Source organism: Larus michahellis, chromosome 24, assembly GCF_964199755.1.
Source record: "Larus michahellis chromosome 24, bLarMic1.1, whole genome shotgun sequence".
NCBI lineage: Eukaryota > Metazoa > Chordata > Aves > Charadriiformes > Laridae > Larus > Larus michahellis.
In genome coordinates this window covers 2,533,997-2,557,345 of record NC_133919.1, presented here as the reverse complement: position 1 = coordinate 2,557,345, position 23,349 = coordinate 2,533,997, and the positions used below count along the sequence as shown (strand labels likewise).

The 23,349-nt window shown below is 66.9% G+C and overlaps 1 protein-coding gene across 1 annotated transcript; it reads left to right on the top strand.

Moving 5' to 3' along the window:
• Positions 1-9: 9 nt before the first annotated feature.
• Positions 10-21,468, top strand: NECTIN4 (nectin cell adhesion molecule 4). Its single transcript, XM_074566657.1, has 9 exons — positions 10-128; positions 7,086-7,439; positions 9,932-10,222; positions 11,707-11,821; positions 14,229-14,392; positions 16,363-16,510; positions 16,602-16,680; positions 17,634-17,738; positions 20,997-21,468. The coding sequence occupies exons 1-9, from the start codon at positions 56-58 to the stop codon at positions 21,279-21,281; spliced, it is 1,614 nt and encodes a 537-aa protein (XP_074422758.1). The 5' UTR covers positions 10-55; the 3' UTR covers positions 21,282-21,468.
• Positions 21,469-23,349: the final 1,881 nt, after the last annotated feature.

Here is a 23,349-nt window from a genome sequence, read left to right as displayed (position 1 = left end):
GCCCGGATGGTGCTGGCCGGGGACCGAGCAGCGCCCTGAGCCCGCAGGTGTCCGCATGGCCCCCCGCGGGATGCGGCCCGGGACCCCCTTCCTCCTCCTCCTCCTCCTCCTCCTCCTCGCCGCCACCGGTAAGGCACCACCGGCACCGGGGACAGCGTGGGGGGGGGGCGGGCAGCGGGGCACGGACCGGGACCCCCGGGTGGGAGCGGGACCCCGGGGGGGGGGCGGCACCGGCAGCTCCGGGCTGGGACACGGCACCGGGGGGCGCGGGGGGGAAGGGAACCGGGCCCAGGGGTACGGGGTGCGCTGGGGCTGCGGGACCCGGGGGGGGGGGGGGTGGGGGCGGGGGTGGGGGGCACACGCGTGTGCACACGGGGAGGGTGTGTGTGTGTGTGTGTCTGTGTGTACGTGTGAGCGCTCGCGTGTGCACCTGTGTCTGCGCGTGATCCGTGTGTCCCCCCCCTATGTCCGTGTCCCCCCTCCGTGTCCGTGTCCCCGGGCAGGAGGGGGGGGAATCCGCGCCGGGGGTTTGGGAGGGGGTGTTGGGGGGGTGGGGGGGTCGCTCCGTGCCGGGGGCTGCGCCGTGAGTGTTGCACACGCGTGTGCGCGCACCTGCGCGTTCCCCCCCCAACTCAAACCCCAGCGGGGACACCGGGCTGGGGGGGGGGGGGCGGGTCCCTCTGGGGACACGCGGGGGGGACACACGCAGCGTGGGAACGGGGCACACTCGGCGGGGGAGGGGGTCCCCGCCCCCTCCCCGCTGTCTCCGCCACGCTTTGGCGGGGGGGGGGCGCGCACACACACACCCCCCCCCCCCGCGATGGGTGCTGTAGAGCTGGGGAGGTCGGGGGCGGGGGGGGTGGTGTCCGTTCTCCGCCTCCCCCGCCGTGCCTCAGTTTCCCCACTGGGAAACCGTGGGAACGGGCTGGGTGCCGCGGGGGTGACGTCACCGCAGGGGGGGCTGACCCCCCCCCGTGACTCACGGCCTGGGGGGGGTGTGTGTGTGTGTGTGTGAGCTGCGAGTGGGGGGCGTCCCCCCCCCCCCCACCCCCAAGCCGGGGGCACGGAGCCCGTCAGCGGGGCGCCAGGCCTGCGGGACCCCCCCGGGGGGGGGCGGGTGGGAGCTGCCGCGCCGCCCACGGGTGTCTGTGGAGGGGGGGGGGTGTGGGGGGGTGCGCACACGCGTGTGCACGGGACGCGTGTGAGCGCACACGCGTGTGAACCCTTGGCGGGGGGGGCGGTGTTTGTGTGTGGGGGGGCGCTCCGTGTGTGGCCGTCGGGGGGGGCCCACGCGTGGTCCCGAAGGACACAAAGACACACGCCTGTGCCCCCCCCCACCTCCCCCCGGGGCTCATTCCCCCCCGTTTTCCCCCGGTCCCGCATCCTTCCCCCCTGCACCCCCCCCTCCAACCCCCCCCCCCCCCCTCCCTCCCCGGTCCCGCACCCTCCCCGGTGCCGGCCGGGGCGTGGGGGCCGCGGGATCCGGTCGAGCCGGTTCCCGGCTGGGTTCCCACGCGTTCGGCCCCGCTGGGTGGGGACGCCCCGCGGCGGGGGCCGCCCGCCAGCCCCGACGGCACCCAGCGCCCCCCCCCCCCCAACCTCCCCCCCTGGCCACCGCCACCCCGACCCCCGGCAACCTCACCCTCCCCCCCCCCCCCCCGCCCCCTTCCCGGGGACCCCAAGGGCCGCGCCGGGGGAAACTGAGGCAGGGCCGGGGGGGTTGGGGGGGGGATGGAGGGCGGCAGCGTGGCCGTGACTCACGCCACGGGGCAGCGCCGCAATTATTTAATTAATCCGGCGACTAATCGGGGGGGGGGGGGGGGGTAATTATAATTAAGCCGGGCCCGGCAAGCGGCGCGGCGGGGGGCTTTCGGGGAGCCCCCGGGGTTGGGGGGGGGAGGGATGTCGGCGGGGGCGGCCGCCCTCCGCAAGCCGTGGCAGGGCCTGGCATGTGCCACGGCCGGTTGAGCTGGCCACGCCGGCCCGGCCGCTTCCCCCGGCGTCGCCCAGCGGCTGGGCGGGCCCCCGCCACGCCCCGACACCCGCCGGGCCTCGCACGAGCGTCGCGGGAGCGAGCGGGAGCGGGAGCAGGCCCCGGCGCGTGGCAGCGGGCCCGAGCGCGCGGGGGGCAGCGTAGGGCACCGCGGGGTTGGGGGGGGGGGGGGGGGGGGGAAACGACGGGGCCACGGGCCCCCCCCCCGAGGTTGGCCGAGTGTGCGGAAGCGTGCACGGGTGTGCGCCGTTGACGTGAGTGTGTCTGTGCCGGCGTGAGGATGCCCAAACGTACGGGAGCGTGCACAAGCGTGCGGGAGCGTGCTCGTGCGTAGGGCACCACGGCGGGGACACGGGCCCCTGAGGTTGGCCGAGTGTGCGTAAGCGTGCACAAGCGTGCATGGGTGTGCACCATTGATTGCTAGCGTGCCCAAGTGCGTCCATGCTGGCGTGAGGATGCCCAAACATACGTGAGCGTGCTCGAGCGTAGGGCGCCACAAGGGGGAACACGGACCCCTGAGCTTGGCCGAGTGTGCGTAAGCGTGCGCAGGTGTGTGCAATTGGCTGCAAGCGTGCCTGAGCGTGCTCAAGCGTGCACAAGCGCGTCCGTGCTGGCGTGGGGATGCCCAAACACACGTGAGCGTGCACAAGCGTGCGGGAGCGTGCTCGTGCGTAGGGCACCACGGGGGGGGACACGGGCCTCTGAGGTTGGCTGAGTGTGCGTAAGCGTGCACGAACGTGCCGTAGCGTGCCTGCACGTGTGTGAGCGTGCCCGAGTGTGCACAAGTGCGTCCGTGCTGGTGTGGGGATGCCCAAACATACGTGAGCGTGCGGGAGCGTGCTCGTGCGTAGGGCACCACGGGGGGGACACGGACCCGCTGGTGTGTGAGTGTGCCCAAGCGTGCCCACACGTGTGTGAGCGTGCCCGAGTGTGCACAAGTGTGTCCGTGCCGGCGTGAGGATGCCCAAACATACGTGAGCGTGCACAAGCGTGTGGGAGCGTGCTTGTGCGTAGGGCACCACGGGGGGGGACACGGGCCCCTGAGGTTGGCTGAGTGTGCGTAAGCGTGCACGAACGTGCCGTAGCGTGCCTGCACGTGTGTGAGCGTGCACAAGTGCGTCCGTGCTGGTGTGGGGATGCCCAAACATACGTGAGCGTGCGGGAGCGTGCTCGTGTGTAGGGCACGACAGGAGGGGGGGACACGGACCCGCTGGTGTGTGAGTGTGCCCAAGCGTGCCCACACGTGTGTGAGCGTGCCCGAGTGTGCACAAGTGCGTCCGTGCCGGCGTGAGGATGCCCAGACATACGTGAGCGTGCACAAGCGTGCGGGAGCATGCTCATGCGTAGGGCACCACGGGGGGGACACGGGCCCCTGAGGTTGGCCGAGTGTGCGTAAGCGTGCACGAGAGCACATGAGTGTGCACCATTGGCTGCAAGCGTGCCCGAGTGTGCACAAGCGCGTCCGTGCCGGCGTGGGGATGCCCAAACATACGTGAGTGTGTACAAGCGTGCAGGAGCGTGCTCGTGCGTAGGGTGCCATGGGGGGGGACATGGGCCCGCTGGTGTGTGAGAGGGCCCAAGTGTGCATAAGCGTGCCCGAGTGTGCCCAAGTGCATCCGTGCCGGCGTGAGGATGCCCAGACATACGTGAGCGTGCACAAGCGTGCGGGAGCGTGCTCGTGCGTAGGGCACCACGGGGGGGGACACGGGCCTCTGAGGTTGGCTGAGTGTGCGTAAGCGTGCACGAACGTGCCGTAGCGTGCCTGCACGTGTGTGAGCGTGCACAAGTGTGCACAAGTGTATCCGTGCTGGCATGAGGATGCCCAAACATACGTGAGCGTGCGGGAGCGTGCTCGTGCGTAGGGCACGACGGGGGGGACGACATGGGGACGCTGGTGTTTATAGCGTGCCCAAGTGTGCCCACACGTGTGTGAGCGTGCCCGAGTGTGCACAAGTGCGTCCGTGCCGGCGTGAGGATGCCCAAACACACGTGAGCGTGTACAAGCGTGCGGGAGCGTGCTCGTGCGTAGGGCACCACGGGGGGGACACGGGCCCCTGAGGTTGGCCGAGTGTGCGTAAGCGTGCATGAGCGTGCATGGGTGTGCCCACAAGTGCGTGAGCGTGCCTGAGTGTGCCAGAGTGTGCGGGAGCGTGCTCGTGCGTAGGGCACCACGGCGGGGACACGGGCCCCTGAGGTTGGCCGAGTGTGCGTAAGCGTGCGCGGGTGTGTGCAATTGCCTGCAAGCGTGCCTGAGCGTGCTCAAGTGTGCACAAGTGCGTCCGTGCTGGCGTGGGGATGCCCAAACACACGTGAGCGTGTACAAGCGTGTGGGAGTGTGCTCGTGCGTAGGGCACCACGGGGGGGGACACGGGCCTCTGAGGTTGGCCGAGTGTGCGTAAGCGTGCACGAACGTGTCGTAGCGTGCCTGCACGTGTGTGAGCGTGCACAAGTGTGCACAAGTGCATCCGTGCTGGCATGAAGATGCCCAAACATACGTGAGTGTGCGGGAGCGTGCTCGTGCGTAGGGCACGACGGGGGGGACGACATGGGCACGCTGGTGTTTATAGCGTGCCCAAGTGTGCCCACACGTGTGTGAGCGTGCCCGAGTGTGCACAAGTGTGTCCGTGCCGGCGTGAGGATGCCCAAACACACGTGAGCGTGTACAAGCGTGCGGGAGCGTGCTCGTGCGTAGGGCACCACGGGGGGGACACAGGCCCCTGAGGTTGGCCGAGCGCGCGTAAGCGTGCACGGGTGTGCGCCATTGATTGCAAGCGTGCCTGAGCGTGCCCGAGTGTGTCTGTGCCGGCGTGAGGATGCCCAAACATACGTGAGCGTGCGGGAGCGTGCTCGTGCGTAGGGCACCACGGGGGGGACACGGACCCGCTGGTGTGTGAGCGTGCCCAAGCGTGCCCACACGTGTGTGAGCGTGCCCGAGTGTGCACAAGCGTGTCTGTGCCGGCGTGAGGATGCCCAGACATATGTGAGCGTGCACAAGCGTGCGGGAGCATGCTCATGCGTAGGGCACCACGGGGGGGACACGGGCCCCTGAGGTTGGCTGAGTGTGCGTAAGCGTGCACGAGAGCGCACGGGTGTGCACCATTGGCTGCAAGTGTGCCCAAGCGCGACAGTGCCGGCGTGAGGATGCCCAAACATATGTGAGCGTGCACAAGCATGTGGGAGCGTGCTCGTGTGTAGGGCACCACGGGGGGGAAACGGGCCCCTGAGGTTGGCCGAGTGCGCGTAAGCGTGCACAGGTGTGCGCCGTTGGCTGCAAGCGTGCCCACACACGTGTGAGCGTGCCCGAGTGTGCATAAGTGCGTCCGTGCTGGCGTGAGGATGCTCAAACACACCCGAGTGCGCGCAAGCGTGCGAGAGCATGCATGACGGTGTCCAAGCGTGACGAGCGTGTGTGAGCACGCCCAAGCACCCGTGAGTGTGTCCAGGGGTGCACAAGCGTGCACAAGGACGTACAGGCGTGCTTGAGCGTGCCCAAGTGTGCGTGAGCGTGCATGTCCCTGTGCAAACGTGCCTAAACACGCAGGAGCGCGTGTGAGCGTGCACAAGCGTGCCCAGCCGTGCCCGAGGGCGCGCAAGCAAGTGTGAACGTGCTGAAGCGTGTGTGCGAGCACGTGTGCGAGCACATCCAAGCCCGCGTGAGCGCGCCTGGGTGAGCACGAGCGTGCGCAAGCGTGCCCGAGCGCGCACGCCCGGTGCGCGTGAGCACGAATGCACGCGGCTGTGTCTCAGCACGCCCGAGCGCGCATCGGTGTGTAAGCGTGCACGAGCTTGCACAAGTGTGCAAAAGTGTTCTTGCCTGTGTGTGAGTGCTGGCACGAGTGTGTGCGGACACAAGTGTGCCCAAGCGTGCCCGCATGCATGTGAGTGTGCCCAAGCGTGTGTGGAGGCGTGCAAGGACCAGCGTGCAGGAGCGTGCAGGGGTGGTTTTGCACGTATGTGAGTGCCGGCACGAGCGTGTGTAGACACAGGCGTGCCCAAGCGTGCCCAAGCGTGCGTGGAGGTGTGCAAGAACATGTGTGCGGGAGCGTGACGGGGTGGTTTTGCACGTATGTGAGTGCCAGCACGCGTGTGTGCGGGCGCAAGCGTGCCAGAGCGTGCAGTAGCGTGCCCAAGTGTGCCCGCATGTATGTGACTGTACCCAAGCGTGTGCGGAGGTGTGCAAGGACAAGCGTGCGGGAGCGTGCAGGGGTGCTTTTGCACGTATGTGAGTGCCGGCACGAGTGTTTGTGGACGCAAGTGTGCCGAAGCGTGCCAGACCGTGCCCAAGCGTGCCGGAATGTGCCTAAGCGTGCCCAAGCGTGCCCGCATGTATGTGACTGTACCCAAGTGTGCGTGGACGCGTGCAAGGACAAGCGTGCGGGAGCGTGCAGGGGTGCTTTTGCACGTATGTGAGTGCCGGCACCGTGTGTGCGGGCACAAGCGTGCTGAAGCGTGCCCAAGCGTGCCCGCGTGTATGTGAGTGTGCCCAAGCGTGCACGGAGGCGTGCAAGGACCAGCGTGCAGGAGCGTGCAGGGGTGGTTTTATGCATACGTGAGTGCTGGCACAAGTGTGTGCGGGCACAAGCGTGCCAGAGCGTGCCCAAGCGTGCGTGGAGGCGTGCAAGAACAAGCGTGCGGGAGCGTGCAAGGGGCGTTTTTGCACGTCTGTGAGTGCCGGCACGCGTGTGTGCGGGCACAAGCGTGCCCAAGTGCGCCCAAGTGCGTCCGTGCCGGCGTGAGGATGCCCAAACATACGTGAGCGTGCACAAGCGTGCGGGAGCGTGGTTGTGCGTAGGGCGTCATGGAGGGGGACACGGGCCCCTGAGGTTGGCCGAGTGTGCGTAAGCGTGCACGAGTGCGCACGGGTGTGCGCCATTGGCTGCAAGCGTGCCAGAGCGTGCCCAAGTGTGTGGGAACATGCCCCGCGTGCACGTGAGCGTGCCCAAGCGTGCGTGGTGGCGTGCAAGGACCAGCGTGCGGGAGCGTGCAGGGGTGTTTTTGCCCGTCCGCGAGCGCGCGAGGGGGCAAGCGCTTGCCGGACCGCGCCGTGCCGTCCCCGGTGCCCACGTGTGTCCCCCTTCCCCGGTCCCCGCAGGCGTGGGCGCGGGCGTGGTGGAGGTGGAGCGCAGCGTGACGGCGGTGCTGGGCCAGGACGTGGTGCTGCCGTGTCGGTACCGGGCGCAGGAGCAGGAGCAGGTGGAGCAGGTGACGTGGCTGAAGCGGGGTCCCGGGGGGAGCAGCGCCGAGGTGGCCGTGCTCCACCGCCAGCACGGGCAGCACGTGCAGGAGCCCTACGCCGGGCGGGTGCTGCGGCGGGCGGACGGGGCGCTGGAGGACGGCGCCATCGTCCTGAGGAACGCGGTGCAGGGGGACGAGGGCGACTACGAGTGTCACCTCATCACCTTCCCCATGGGCAGCTTCGAGGGGCACCTCACGCTCAAGGTGCTGGGTGAGTGGCCGGGAGCGGGGGGATGGGCAAATGGCCATGGGGATGGGGCGGTGGGCATGGCATGATGGGCGTGGGGCAATGAGGTGGTGGCCACGGGGTGGTGGGTACCAGGCAGTGGGCAAATGGCTATGGGGATGGGGCGGTGGCCATGGGGCAATGGGGCGGTGGCCATGGGGTGATGGGCATAGGGTGGTGGGCATGGGGCAATGGGGTTGTGGCCATGGGCGGTGGGCAAATGGCCATGGGGATGGGGTGGTGGGCATGGGGCAATGAGGTGTTGGCCATGGGGTGGTGGGTACAGGGAGGTGGGCAAATGGCCATGGGGATGGGGGGGTGCCATGGGATGATGGGCGTGGGGCAATGGGGTGGTGGCCACGGGGTGGTGGGTACCAGGCAGTGGGCAAATGGCCATGGGGATGGGGTGGTGGCCATGGGGAGGTGGGCAAATGGCCATGGGGATGGGGTGGTGGGCATGGGGCAATGGGGCGGTGGCCATGGGGTGATGGGCATAGGGTGGTGGGCATGGGCAATGGGGTGGTGGCCATGGGGCGGTGGGCAAATGGCCATGGGGATGGGGCAGTGGTCATAGGGTGGTGGGCATGGGGCGGTGGGCAAATGGCCATGGGGATGGGGTGGTGGGCATGGGGCAATGGGGCGTTGGCCATGGGGCAGTGGGCAAATGGCCATGGGGATGGGGTGGTGGGCATGGGGCAATGAGGTGGTGGCCATGGGGTGGTGGGTACAGGGAGGTGGGCAAATGGCCATGGGGATGGGGGGGTGGCCATGGGATGATGGGCGTGGGGCAATGGGGTGGTGGCCACAGGGTGGTGGGTACCAGGCAGTGGGCAAATGGCCATGGGGAGGTGGGCAAATGGCCATGGGGATGGGGTGGTGGGCATGGGGCAATGGGGCGGTGGCCATGGGGCGGTGGGCAAATGGCCATGGGGATGGGGCAGTGGTCATAGGGTGGTGGGCATGGGGCAATGGGGTGGTGGGCATGGGGCGGTGGGCAAATGGCCATGGGGATGGGGTGGTGGGCATGGGGCAATGAGGTGGTGGCCATGGGGTGGTGGGTACAGGGAGGTGGGCAAATGGCCATGGGGATGGGGGGGTGGCCATGGGATGATGGGCGTGGGGCAATGGGGTGGTGGCCACAGGGTGGTGGGTACCAGGCAGTGGGCAAATGGCCATGGGGATGGGGTGGTGGCCATGGGGAGGTGGGCAAATGGCCATGGGGATGGGGTGGTGGGCATGGGGCAATGGGGCGGTGGCCATGGGGTGATGGGCATAGGGTGGTGGGCATGGGCAATGGGGTGGTGGCCATGGGGCGGTGGGCAAATGGCCATGGGGATGGGGCAGTGGTCATAGGGTGGTGGGCATGGGGCAATGGGGTGGTGGGCATGGGGCGGTGGGCAAATGGCCATGGGGATGGGGTGGTGGGCATGGGGCAATGAGGTGGTGGCCATGAGGTGGTGGGTACAGGGAGGTGGGCAAATGGCCATGGGGATGGGGGGGTGGCCATGGGATGATGGGCGTGGGGCAATGGGGTGGTGGGCATGGGGTGGTGGGCATAGGTTGATGGGCATGGGGCAATGGGGTGGTGGCCATGGGGCGGTGGACACAAGGCGGTGGGCAAATGGCCATAGGGATGGGGCAGTGGGCATAGAATAATGGGCATGGGGCAATGGGGTGATGGATATGGGGTGGTGGGTACAAGGCAGTAAGCAAATGGCCATGGGCACGGGGTGGTGGGCACGGGGCAATAGGGCAGTGGCCATGGGGTGATGGTCATGAGGTGATGGGCATAGGATGATGGGCACGGGGCAATGGGGCGGTGGGCATGGGATGATGGGCATGGGGCAATGGGGTGATGGCTACGGGGTGGTGGACACAAGGCGGTGGGCAAATGGCCATGGGGATGGGGTGGTGGGCATAGGAAGATGGGCACGGGGCAATGGCCATGGGGTGGTGGCCACGGGGTGGTGGGCAAATGGCCATGGGGAATGGGCTGTAGGCATAGGAAGATGGTGATGGGCATGTGGTGATGGGTGGTGGGCATGGGCCAGTGGGGTACTGGCCAAGGAGCAGCAGGCATGGGGTGATGGGGCAGTGGGCATGGGTTGGTGGCAAATGGGCATAGGGTGGTTGGCATGGGGCAACGGGCATGGGGTGGCGGGCGTGGGGCAATGGGCTAGTGGGCAATGGGCGTAGGACGATGGTCACGGGGCAATGGGCATGGAATGGTGTGCCCAGGGCAATGGGCAATGGGCACAGGGTGACGGTCGTGGGGCAACGGGCATGGGGTGGTGGGCAAGGGGCAGCGGGGCAATGGGCACAGAGCAATGGCGATGGGGCGACGGGCACGGGGCAAACGGGTGAAGAGCAGTGGGCAAGCGGTGGTGGGCGATGGGGCAACGGGCGCGGGGTGATGGCGGTGGGGGACGGGGCCACCGATGTGGCAACGGGGGGCCTGAGGCCGGTGCCCCCCGCAGTGCCACCCCTGCCCATCCTGAACCCGGGGCCGCCGCTGGAGGAGGGTCAGGGCCGGACGCTGGCGGCCTCGTGCACGGCGGAGGGCAACCCGGTGCCCTCGGTGCGCTGGGAGACGGAGGTGCGGGGCACCAACGCCACCCGCCGCTCCGAGCACGCCCGCTCCGCCTCCGTCACCAGCGAGTTCTTCCTGGTGCCCGGGCGCAGCATGAACGGCAAGAGCCTGACCTGCGTGGTGGCGCACCCCGGCCTGCGCCACGAGAAGAGGATCACCCACCTCCTCAGCGTCGCCTGTGCGGCACCACGGGGGGCATGGGGGGTGTTGAGGGCATGGAGGACACCAGGGGCGTGGGGGGTGTTGAGGGCATGGAGGACACCAGGGGCATGGGGGGTGTTGAGGGTCATGGAGAACATGGAGGACATTGGGGACATGGAGGGCATGGGGGTTGTTGAGGGCGTGGGGGTCATGGGGGACACTGGGGGCATGGGGGGTGTTGAGGTCATGGAGGACACCAGGGGCATGGGGGGTGTTGAGGGCATGGGGGGTGTTGAGGGTCATGGAGAACATGGAGGACATTGGGGACATGGAGGGCATGGGGGTTGTTGAGGGCGTGGGGGTCATGGGGGACACTGGGGGCATGGGGGGTGTTGAGGTCATGGAGGACACCAGGGGCATGGGGGGTGTTGAGGGCATGGGGGGTGTTGAGGGTCATGGAGAACATAGAGGACATTGGGGACATGGAGGGCATGGGGGTTGTTGAGGGCGTGGGGGTCATGGGGGACACTGGGGGCATGGGGGGTGTTGAGGGCATGGAGGACACCAGGGGCGTGGGGGACATGGTGGGTGTTGACGGCATGGAGGACACCTGGGGACATGGAAAACATGGTGGGTGTTGAGGGCATGGAGGACACCTGGGGACATGGGCGACATGGTGGGTGTTGAGGGCATGGAAGACACCAGGGGCGTGGGGGACATGGGGGGTGTTGGGGACACGGAGGATATGGGGAACACTGAGGGACGGGGAGGGTGTTAGGGACATGGGGGGCATTGGGGACATAGTGGGCATGTGGGCATTGAGGGACGTGGAGGACACGGGGGGGACTAAGGACATGGGGGGACATTGAGGACATGGAGGGCATTGGGAAGGTGGAGGGTGTTGGGGACACGGGGGACACTGGGAATATGGGTGGTGGGGGGACATGGAGGACATTGGGGGGATGTTGGCATGGAGAACTTTGGGGACGTGGAGGGCATTGGGGACATGGGGGACACTGGGGACGTGGAGGGCATTGGGAAGGTGGAGGGTGTTGGGGACACGGGGGACATTGGGGACACGGGTGGCGGGGGGACATGGAGGACATTGGGGACGTGGAGGGCATTGGGAAGGTGGAGGGTGCTGGGGACATGGAGGACACTGGGGACACGGGTGGTGGGGGGACATGGAGGACATTGGGGGGACGTTGGCATGGAGAACTTTGGGGACGTGGAGGGCGTTGGGGACATGGGGGACACTGGGGATGTGGAGGGCATTGGGAAGGTGGAGGGTGCTGGGGACACGGGGGACATTGGGGACACGGGTGGCGGGGGGACATGGAGGACATTGGGGGGACGTTGGCACGGAGAACGTTGGGGCCGGGACATTGGGAACGGAGGTGACAGGGAGGCCGCTGGGGACATGTGTGTGTGGGGGGGCGTGGGGCACCCTGGGGACACGGCGGGGCGGAGCGGGACCGTGGGGACACATGGGGCCCGAGCCTGCCTGTCCCTTGTCCCCAGACCTGTCGGACGCCTCGGTGCTGGGGCACACGGAGGAGTGGCAGGAGGGCATGGAGGGGGCCACGCTGACCTGCCTGGGGGACGGCAACCCCCCCCCCACCTACAACTGGACGCGGTGAGGACACCGGCACTGTCACCCACCCTGCTGGCCCCGGCCCCATCCCTGTCCCTGCCACCACCTCCCTGTCCCTGCCACCTGTCCCCTGCCCCCGTCCCCTCCCCAGCTGTGTCCCCTGCCCGTGCCCGGGTCCCCACCATGGCCCCTGCCCGTGACGATGTCCCTGCCTTGTCCCCTGCCTGTCGCCGTGTCCCCTGCTGTGTCCCTCGTGTCCCCTCCATGTCCCTGCTGTCTCCCCTGTGTCCCCACAATGTCCTCTGTTCCTGCTGTGTCCCTCGTGTCCCCACCATGTCCCATGTCCCTCCTGTGTCCCTCGTGTCCCCACCATGTCCCATGTCCCTCCTGTGTCCCTCGCGTCCCCACCATGTCCCTGCTGTGTCCCCTGTGTCCCCACAATGTCCCACATCCCTCCTGTGTCCCTCGTGTCCCCACCATGTCCCTGCTGTCTCCCCTGTGTCCCCACAATGTCCCCTGTTCCTGCCGTGTCCCTCGTGTCCCCACCATGTCCCATGTCCCTCCTGTGTCCCTCGCGTCCCCACCATGTCCCTGCTGTGTCCCCTGTGTCCTCACGATGTCCCTGCTGTGTCTTCTGTGTCCCCACCATGTCCCCGTTCCTGCCACGTCCCTCATGTCCCCCCCATGTCCCTCCTGTGTCCCTTGCGTCCCCACCATGTCCCTGCCTTGTCCCCTGTGTCACCACGATGTCCCTGCCGTGTCCCCTGTGTCCCCACGATGTCCCATGCCCCTGCCGTGTCCCTTGTGTCCCCACGATGTCCTCTGTTCCTGCCATGTCCCTCGCGTCCCCACCGTGTCCCTACAGTGTCCCTCGCGTCCCCACCATGTCCCTCCTGTGTCCCTCGCATCCCCACCATGTCCCTGCTGTGTCCCCTGTGTCCCCATGATGTCCCCTGTTCCTGCCGTGTCCCTTGTGTCCCCACCATGTCACATGTCCCTCCTGTGTCCCTCGCATCCCCACCATGTCCCTGCTGTGTCCCCTGTGTCCCCACGATGTCCCCTGTTCCTGCCGTGTCCCTCGCGTCCCCACCATGTCCCTGCTGTGTCCCCACCATGTCCCCTGTTCCTGCCATGTCGCTCGTGTCCCCCCCATGTCCCACGTCCCTCCTGTGTCCCTCGCGTCCCCACCATGTCCCTACTGTGTCCCCTGTGTCCCCATGATGTCCCCTGTTCCTGCCGTGTCCCTCGTGTCCCCACCATGTCCCTACTGTGTCCCCTGTGTCCCCACCATGTCCCTTGTGACTATGCAGTGTCCCCTGTGTCCCCGCCACGTCCGCTGTCCCTGCCGTGTCCCTCGTGTCCCTGCCGTGTCCCCTGTGTCCCCACCATGTCCCTCGTGTCCCCACCATGTCCCTCGTGTCCCCACTGTGTCCCTCATGTCCCCTCCATGTCCCACGTCCCTGCCGTGCCCCCCCAGCCTGTGCCAATGTCCCTGCCGTGTTCCCTGTCTCTGTCCCTGCCATGTCCCTCGTGTCCCCACCATTCACTTGTGTCCTCGCTGTGTCCTTCATATCCCCTGTCCCCGCCACGTCCCTCATGTCCCCACCATGTCCCTGCCATGTCCCCTGTCCCCACCATGTCCCATGTGTCCCTCCCATGTCCCTGCTGTGTCCCCTGTCCCTGCTGTGTCCCTCGTGTCCCCACCATGTCCCTCCCGTGTCCCCGCCGTGTCCCCTGTCCCCGCCATGTCCCTCGTGTCCCCACCATGTCCCTCCCATGTCCCTGCTGTGTTCCCTGTCCCCGCCGTGTCCCATGTGTTCCCACCATGTCCCTGTCCCTGCCGTGTCCCCACCATGTCCCCTGTCCCCACCTTGTCCCATGTGTCCCTCCCGTGTCCCTCCTGTGTCCCTGCCATATCCCCTGTCCTTGCCGTGTCCCTTGTGTCCCCACCATGTCCCTCCCGTGTCCCTGCCATGTCCCTCGTGTCCCCGCCATATCCCTCATGTCCCTCCCATGTCCCTGCCGTGTCCCTGCTGTGTCCCCTGTCCCCGCCATGTCCCTCATGTCCCTCCCATGTCCCTGCTCTGTCCCTGCTGTGTCCCTCGTGTCCCCACCATGTCCCTCCCATGTCCCCTGTCCCTGCCGTGTCCCATGTGTCCCCACAATGTCCCCTGTCCCTGCCGTGCCCCCCCAGGCCATGTCAGTGCCCCTGCCGTGCCCACCTGCCACGTCCCCCCGTGCCCGTCCTTGCCGTGTCCCTGCCCGGGCGTGCCCGTGCCGGGGGCCATGGCGGCGGCAAGCGTGGCAGGCGGGTGCCGTGCCCGGGCAAGCCCGGCCGGGGCCGGGGCAGGGCGTCAGCCGTGGGAACCGCCAACCCCGGCGTTTGATGGCGGCGCGGCGGCCGCGGGCCCGGGCGGGCCGGGGGCTGACGGTTGCCGCCGCGCCGCAGGCTGAACGCCCCGCTGCCCGCCGGCGTGCGGGTGAAGGGGGACACCCTCGTCTTCCAGCGGCCCCTCGCCGCCGCCGACGCTGGCGCCTACGTCTGCCGTGTCTCCAACCGCGTGGCCGCCAAGGAGGCGCAGGCCAACGTCAGCGTCAAGAGCAGGGCGGCAGGTGGGCGCCACGGCCCGGGGGGGGGCGTCCCCAGGGCCCTGGGGCGGGGGGCCCGGGGCGGTCGGTGGTGGTGGGAGCCTGGCTGGGGGGGGGATGGAGGGGGTGGGGGGCAGCGCCATTCGGCGCTGCTTGTGCCCGTCCATCTGTCCGTCCCCGGGTCTTCTCTGTCTGCCCGTCCTTCCTGCCCCCCCCGGCCTGTCTGTCCATCTGTCCACCCGTCTGTCTGTCCACCCATGTGTCCTCCCCCCCAAGGGTCTTCCTACGTCCATCCATTCACCCGTCCTTCTCCAGATGCCCCTTTCTGTCTCTTCACCCGTTTGTCCGTCTGTCTGCCCATCCATCCATCCATCCATCCATCCATCCATCCATCCATCCCTCCTCATCTGTCCATCCATCCCTCCACCACATGCCATCCCTCCACCCCACCACGTCGCTCTGCCCGTCCCCCTCTCCCTCTGTTTCTTCATCCATCCACCCCTTTGTCCGTCTCTCCGTCCATCCATCCCCCTGTTGCTTCTCGCTATCCGTTTGTCCATCCATCCCTGTGCCCAGCCGTACGCTTATCTGTCCCTTCATCCACCCGTCTACTCATGCATCCACTCATCCACCCATCCATCCCCTCATCCATCCGCTCATCCACCCACTCATCCATCTACTCATCTATCCACCCATCCGTCTACTCATCCATCCACTCATCCACTCATCCATCTGCTCATCCATCCACCCATCCGCCCACTCATCCATCCACTCACCTTTTCCTCTGTCTCCTCATCCATTTGCCCATCCATCCTTCCTTCACCCACCCCCCTGCCACCTCTCTCTGCCCATCCATCTCCACCCGTCATTCATCTAACCACCCATCCGTCCACCTACCTGTCCATCCACGTACTTGTCCACCCGCCCCTCAACCCATTTGTCCACCCATCCATCCATCCATGGACTCATCCATCTGCTCATTCATGGACGTACTCATCTCTCCATCCATCCACCCACCAACCTATCCATCCATCTGTGGGTACATCCATCCATCTATCCATCCATCCATCCATCCATGGATGTACTCATCTCTCGATCCATCCATCCACCCATCCATCCATCCATCTGTCCATAGATGTACTCATCTCTCCACCCACCCACCCACCCACCCATCCATCCATCCATCCATCCATCCATCCATCCATCCATCCATCCATCTGTCCATGGATGTACTCATGTCTCCATCCACCCATCCATCTACCCACTCCTCCACCCATCCATCTGTCCATGGATGTACTCATCTCTCCATCCATCCATCCACTCATCCATCCAGCCATCCGTCTGTCCATGGATGTACTCATCTCTCCATCCATCCATCCATCCACCCATCCATCTGTCCGTCCATCCGTCCATGGATGTATTCATCTCTCCACCCATCCATCCACCTACCCACCCACCCACCCATCCGTCCATCCATCTGTCCATGGATGTTCTCATCTCTCCATCCATCCATCCATTCATCCATCCATCCATCCGTCTGTCTGTGGATGTACTCATCTCTCCATCTCTCCATCCATCCACCCACCAACCTATCCATCCATCTGTGGGTACATCCATCCATCCATCCATGGATGTACTCATCTCTCCATCCATCCATCCATCCGTCTGTCCGTGGATGTACTCGTCTCTTCATCCATCCATCCACCCATCCATCCACCCATCCATCCACCCATCCATGGATGTACTCATCTCTCCATCCATCCACCCATCCATGGATGTACTCATCTCTCCATCCACCCAACCATCCATCCATCCATCTATGGACTCATCCACCCATCTGTCCATGTCTCCATCCATCCATCCATTCACGCATCCACCCACCCACCCGTCCATGGACTCATCTGTCCATTCGTCCACCCACCCATTTCCCTCCCCCCCACCATCTTCTCGTTCCCCCCTCCCCACACCCACCCACCCTGCGGGTGTCCCTGCAGACAACGAGGTGCGCAAGGTGGACCTGGTCTCAGCCTCGGTGGTGGTGGTGGGCGTCATCGCCGCCGTCCTGCTCTGCGTCCTCGTCGTCGTCGTCGTCGTCATGACCCTCTACCACAAGCGCAAGACCAAGCGCATCTCCGAGAAGTAGTAAGAGACGGGGAAGGGGATGGGGGGGCTGTGGGGGGCGGTGGGGGCCGTGCGGGGGGCCCGTGCTGAGCGCGTTCCCCCGTGCCCGCAGCGAGGAGGAGCTGACGCTCACCCGGGAGAACTCCATCCGCCGCCTGCACTCCAGCCACAGCACCGACACGCGCACCCAGGTGGGGGACCAGGGTGGGGGTGGTGGTGGTGGTGCCCAAGGGTGGTGGGTCTTGGGGTGCCCAAGGGTGGGGGTCTTCGGTACTCAAGGGGATGGATATATGGGTGCCTGGGTGCTGGGTGGTGGGATGCCCAAGGAGATGGGTCCTGGCGTACTCAAGGGGATGGATCTATGGGTGCCTCGGTGATGAGATGCCCAAGGGAGGGGGTCTTGGGGTACCCGGGGTGGTGGGTGTTGGAGTACCCTGGGTGATGGGTGGTGGGGTACTCGAGGTGGTGGGTTTTTGGATGCTTGGGGTGATGGGTGGTGAGTTGCCCAAGGAAGTGGATCTTGGGGTACTCAAGGTGGTGGGTGGCGGGGTACCCAAGGGAGGGGGTCTTGGGGTGCCATGGGTGATGGGTATTGGGGTGCCATGGGTGATGGGTGCTGGGTTGTCCAAGACAGTAGGTCTTGGGGTACCCTGGGCGATGGGCAGTGGGGTGTCCAAGGGCGATGGGTGTGGGGTGCCTTGGTAGCGGGTGGTGGGATGCCCAAGGAGATGGATCTTGGGGTACTCAAGGGGGTGGGTATTGGGGTGCCTGGGGCGATGGGTGCTGGGTTGCCCAAGACAGTAGGTCTTGGTGTACCCTGGGTGATGGGTGTTGGGATGGTGTGGGCGTTGGGGTGCCTGAAGAGGTGGATCTTGGGGTACTCAAGGTGGTGGGTGGCGGGGTACCCAAGGGAGGGGGTCTTGGGGTGCCATGGGTGATGGGTATTGGGGTGCCTGGGATGATGGGTGGTGGGATGCGCGAGGAGATGGGTGCTGGGGTACTCAAGGGGGTGGATCCATGGGTGCCTGGGTGATGGGTGATGAGGTGCCCAAGGGAGGGGGGTCTTGGGGTACCCGGCTGCTGGGTTTGGGGGGTGCCCGTGGGGCTGGGCCGTGGGGTGAGGGATCTCATGGGGCTTCTGCAGCTGGAGGAGACGCTGCAGCTGCGCACGGAGAGCCGGCAGGGCAGCCTGCGGGGGGACAGCCTGCGCGGGGACAGCCTGCGCGGCACCAGCATCTGCTCCGCCATGGTGAGAGCTGCTGGGGGGGGGCGGGGGGGGGGGGGGTGGGGAGCAGGGGGACCCGGCTCAGCCCCACACCCGCATCCAGCCCCGGGGCTGCGCCTGCTGGAGCGTGTCCTTCACCGCCGGCACCGGCCCGTGTGGCTACAACCCCCCCTCTATGGGTACAACCGCCCCCCAGGGGTGTTCAAACCCCCTCTCCGTGGGTGCAAACCCCTCCTTGGAGGGTGCAAACCCCCCCTCCGTGGGTGCAAACCCCCCCTCCATGGGTGCAAACCCCCCCCCATGGGTGCAAACCCTTCCCTGGAGTGTTCAAACCCCCCCTCCATGGGTGCAAACCCCTCCTTGGAGGGTGCAAACCCCCCCTCCATGGGTGCAAACCCCTCCCTGGAGTGTTCAAACCCCCCCTCCATGGGTGCAAACCCCCCCTCCATGGGTGCAAACCCCCCCCCATGGGTGCAAACCCCTCCCTGGAGTGTTCAAACCCCCCCTCCATGGGTGCAAACCCCCCCTCCATGGGTGCAAACCCCCCCCCCATGGGTGCAAACCCCTCCCTGGAGTGTTCAAACCCCCCCTCCATGGGTGCAAACCCCCCCTCCATGGGTGCAAACCCCTCCTTGGAGGGTGCAAACCCCCCCTCCATGGGTGCAAACCCCTCCCTGGAGTGTTCAAACCCCCCCTCCATGGGTGCAAACCCCCCCTCCATGGGTGCAAACCCCCCCCTCCATGGGTGCAAACCCCTCCCTGGAGTGTTCAAACCCCCCCTCCATGGGTGCAAACCCCCCCCTCCATGGGTGCAAACCCCTCCTTGGAGGGTGCAAACCCCCCTCCATGGGTGCAAACCCCTCCCTGGAGTGTTCAAACCCCCCCTCCATGGGTGCAAACCCCCCCTCCATGGGTGCAAACCCCCCCCCATGGGTGCAAACCCTTCCCTGGAGTGTTCAAACCCCCCCTCCATGGGTGCAAACCCCTCCTTGGAGGGTGCAAACCCCTCCTTGGAGGGTGCAAACCCCCCCTCCATGGGTGCAAACCCCTCCCTGGAGTGTTCAAACCCCCCCTCCATGGGTGCAAACCCCCCCTCCATGGGTGCAAACCCCCCCCCATGGGTGCAAACCCCTCCCTGGAGTGTTCAAACCCCCCCTCCATGGGTGCAAACCCCCCCCTCCATGGGTGCAAACCCCTCCTTGGAGGGTGCAAACCCCCCTCCATGGGTGCAAACCCCTCCCTGGAGTGTTCAAACCCCCCCTCCATGGGTGCAAACCCCCCCTCCATGGGTGCAAACCCCCCCCCATGGGTGCAAACCCTTCCCTGGAGTGTTCAAACCCCCCCTCCATGGGTGCAAACCCCCCCCTCCATGGGTGCAAACCCCTCCTTGGAGGGTGCAAACCCCCCCTCCATGGGTGCAAACCCCTCCCTGGAGTGTTCAAACCCCCCCTCCATGGGTGCAAACCCCTCCTTGGAGGGTGCAAACCCCCCCTCCATGGGTGCAAACCCCTCCCTGGAGTGTTCAAACCCCCCCTCCATGGGTGCAAACCCCCCCTCCATGGGTGCAAACCCCCCCCCATGGGTGCAAACCCCTCCCTGGAGTGTTCAAACCCCCCCTCCATGGGTGCAAACCCCCCCTCCATGGGTGCAAACCCCCCCCCCATGGGTGCAAACCCCTCCCTGGAGTGTTCAAACCCCCCCTCCATGGGTGCAAACCCCCCCCCATGGGTGCAAACCCCTCCCTGGAGTGTTCAAACCCCCCCTCCATGGGTGCAAACCCCCCCTCCATGGGTGCAAACCCCCCCCTCCATGGGTGCAAACCCCTCCCTGGAGTGTTCAAACCCCCCCTCCATGGGTGCAAACCCCCCCTCCATGGGTGCAAACCCCCCCCCATGGGTGCAAACCCTTCCCTGGAGTGTTCAAACCCCCCCTCCATGGGTGCAAACCCCTCCTTGGAGGGTGCAAACCCCTCCTTGGAGGGTGCAAACCCCCCCTCCATGGGTGCAAACCCCTCCCTGGAGTGTTCAAACCCCCCCTCCATGGGTGCAAACCCCCCCTCCATGGGTGCAAACCCCCCCCCATGGGTGCAAACCCCTCCCTGGAGTGTTCAAACCCCCCCTCCATGGGTGCAAACCCCCCCCTCCATGGGTGCAAACCCCTCCTTGGAGGGTGCAAACCCCCCTCCATGGGTGCAAACCCCTCCCTGGAGTGTTCAAACCCCCCCTCCATGGGTGCAAACCCCCCCTCCATGGGTGCAAACCCCCCCCCATGGGTGCAAACCCCTCCCTGGAGTGTTCAAACCCCCCCTCCATGGGTGCAAACCCCCCCTCCATGGGTGCAAACCCCCCCCTCCATGGGTGCAAACCCCTCCCTGGAGTGTTCAAACCCCCCCTCCATGGGTGCAAACCCCCCCCTCCATGGGTGCAAACCCCTCCTTGGAGGGTGCAAACCCCCCCCCCCCATGGGTGCAAACCCCTCCCTGGAGTGTTCAAACCCCCCCTCCATGGGTGCAAACCCCCCCTCCATGGGTGCAAACCCCCCCCTCCATGGGTGCAAACCCCTCCCTGGAGTGTTCAAACCCCCCCTCCATGGGTGCAAACCCCCCCCCATGGGTGCAAACCCCTCCCTGGAGTGTTCAAACCCCCCCTCCATGGGTGCAAACCCCCCCCTCCATGGGTGCAAACCCCTCCTTGGAGTGTTCAAACCCCCCCTCTACAGGTGCAAGCGCCTCCCCTGGGGTGTGCAACCCCCCCCCGCCCCCAACTTCCATAGGTTTAACCCCCTCCTTGGGCTGTGCAATATCCCCCTTCCATAGGTGCCACCCCCCCTTTCATGGGTACAACCCCCCACCTTGGGGTGTGCAAACCCCCCCCCCCCTTCCAGATGTGCATCCCCCCCCCCCCCCCGCCTTGGGGTGTGCAAATTCCCCTTCCAGGTGTGTGACCCCCCCCCCCTTTCCATGGGTGCACCCCCCCCCTCCCCCCCGGAGGGGTTCAGGCCCCTTGCACACGTGCAAACCCCACTTCGCACACGTGTGACCCCCCCCACCCCCCCCCCCAACCCCGGGGGGTGTGCAAATCCCCCCCCTGCCCCCCCAACCCTGCGCACACCGACCCGCACCCACGCACGGAGCTGCCCCTCCTCGCGCCCCACAGCGGCACCCCAGCCCCACAGCGGGGGGGGGTGTGGGGGTGGTGGGTGTCCTGGGGGGGGTGGGGTGGGGGGATGGATGTGCCTTCACCAGTGGTGACACCCCCCCTCATCCCCCCCCAAAAACCCCAGAGCGAAGAGCCCGAAGGTCGCAGCTACTCGACGCTCTCGACGGTGCGGGAGATCGAGACGCAGACGGAGGTGCCGGTGGCTCCACTGCTGGCCCCCCCCACGGTGGGGAAGGACCCCAAGGAGGAGGATGAGGATGGCGGCGGCGGCGGCGGCGGGGGCGGCGGCGGCGGCGGGGGGGACCCCATCAAACAGGCCATGACCCACTTCGTGCAGGAGAACGGGATGCTGCAGGCCAAGCCCACCACCAACGGCATCTACATCAACGGCCGCGGGCACCTGGTGTGAGCTGGGGGGGGGCCGGGGGGGCGAGCACCCCAGGGCACCCCCGTCTCCCCCCTTGCGCCTCCCCGGCTCTGCCCGCCCGCCCGCCCGCCGAGCTGGCTGCGGTCCCCGAGTGTCACCTCGCTGCTGGCACGGGGTGGGGGACACGCGTTGAACCCCCAGGACAAGAGCCCCCCCCCCGGTCCCCGTCCCCGAGTGTCACTTGGCTGCTGGCGCGGGGTTGGGGACACGCACTGCACCCCGGGACAGGGTCCCTGTCCCTCAGTGTCACCTCGCTGCTGGCACAGGGTTGGGGACACGCACCGTGCCCCAGGACAGATCCTGTGTCCCCGAGTGTCACCTCGCTGCTGACACGGGGTTGGGGACACGCATTGAACCCCAGGACAGAGTGCCCCCGTCCCCGAGTGTCACCTCGCTGCTGGCACGGGGCTGGGGACACGCGTTGAACCCCCAGGACAAGACCCCCCTGTCCCTCAATGTCACCTCGCTGCTGGCACGGGGTTGGGGACATGCACCGTGCCCCAGGACGGATCCTGTGTCCCCGAGAGTCACCTCGCTGCTGGCACGGGGTTGGGGACACGCATTGAACCCCAGGACAGAGCCCCCCTGTCCCCGAGTGTCACCTCGCTGCTGGCACAGGGTTGGGGACACGCGTTGAACCCCCAGGACAAGAGCCCCCATCCCTCAATGTCACCTCGCTGCTGGCACGGGGTTGGGGACACGCACCGTGCCCCAGGACAGATCCCGTGTCCCCGAGAGTCACCTCGCTGCTGGCACGGGGCTGGGGACACGCGAAGGAGGTGACAGCAGCACCCAGGACCTGTGGGCACCCCCGGGCTTGGGGACGCCCGGTGACATGGGGACACCTCAAGGACAGGACAAGGGCAGGAGCCCCCGGTGGGGATCGAAAACCCCCCCAAACACCCACTTCCCCCCCCAAAAAAAATCCCTCCGGACTCTGGGTCGGCTCCTTCCCGCGTGGCGCTGGGGACACGCGGCCGTCCCCGCTCGGGACGCGTTTTGCCGGTGGCACTTGGGACGCTTGCGTGCCCTCCCCCATCCCGGCTGCCCCCCTCCCCCCAAAAAAGAACCCCCCCAAAACCCTCCCCCCCACCCAATTCCACCCCCCTCCCCGGGGCCGGGCCCCCCCCTGGGCGCGGGGCTGGCGGTGGGGGACGCTGGGGACATCGTGCCCTCCCGCGTGTACATACCTGTATAGGGCGGGCCCCCCCCCCCCCCCCCCGCCGCTGCTGCCCGGCCGCGCTTGTAAATAAACCCCCGCGCGGGACTCTGGGACCATGTGTTGAGTGTGTCTGGTCTCAGCTGGGGGGGGGGACACACACACGACACGATGGACGGGGACGGACACGTGTGCGAGGACGGTGACACCGGGGCCTTCCACCCGCGGGGCTCGCAGGTGAGCCGCCAGCGGGCAAAACGCCTGCGGGAGCGCGCCAAAGCCCGCGCAACATCATGCCAGCGGGCACGAGCAAGCACCGCAGGCGCGTGCAAGCACGCACGAGTGCGTGTGCGCGTGCCCCGGTGCATGTACGGGCGCGTGCGAGCACGCCCGAGCTCCTGCGAGCGTGCACGAGCAAGCGTCACAACCTCATGCAAGTGTGCACGAGCACGCCCAAGGTCACGCGAGCACGCACGGGCATGGCCAAGCTCACGCAAGCGTGCGCGAGCAAGCATCGCAAGCGTGCACGAGCACGGGCAAACATGCCCAAGCTCCTGCGAGCGTGCCCGAGCGCGCGTCACGACCTCATGGAAGCATGCACGAGCATGGGCAAGCACGCACGAGCAAGCACTGCAAGCGTGCGCGAGCACGCCCAAGCTCCTGCGAGCGTGCACGAGCAAGCGTCACAACCTCATGCAAGCGTGCATGAGCATGGCCAAGCTCTTGCAAGCACACCCGGGCATGCCCGAGCTCACGCGAGCGTGCACAAGCAAGCATCGCAAGCGTGCGTGAGCATGCCCGAGTGCGCGCAAGCACACCCCAGTGCATGTACGGGCACGTGCGAGCATGCCCGAGCTCGTGTGAGCGTGCACTAGCAAGCATCACAAGCGT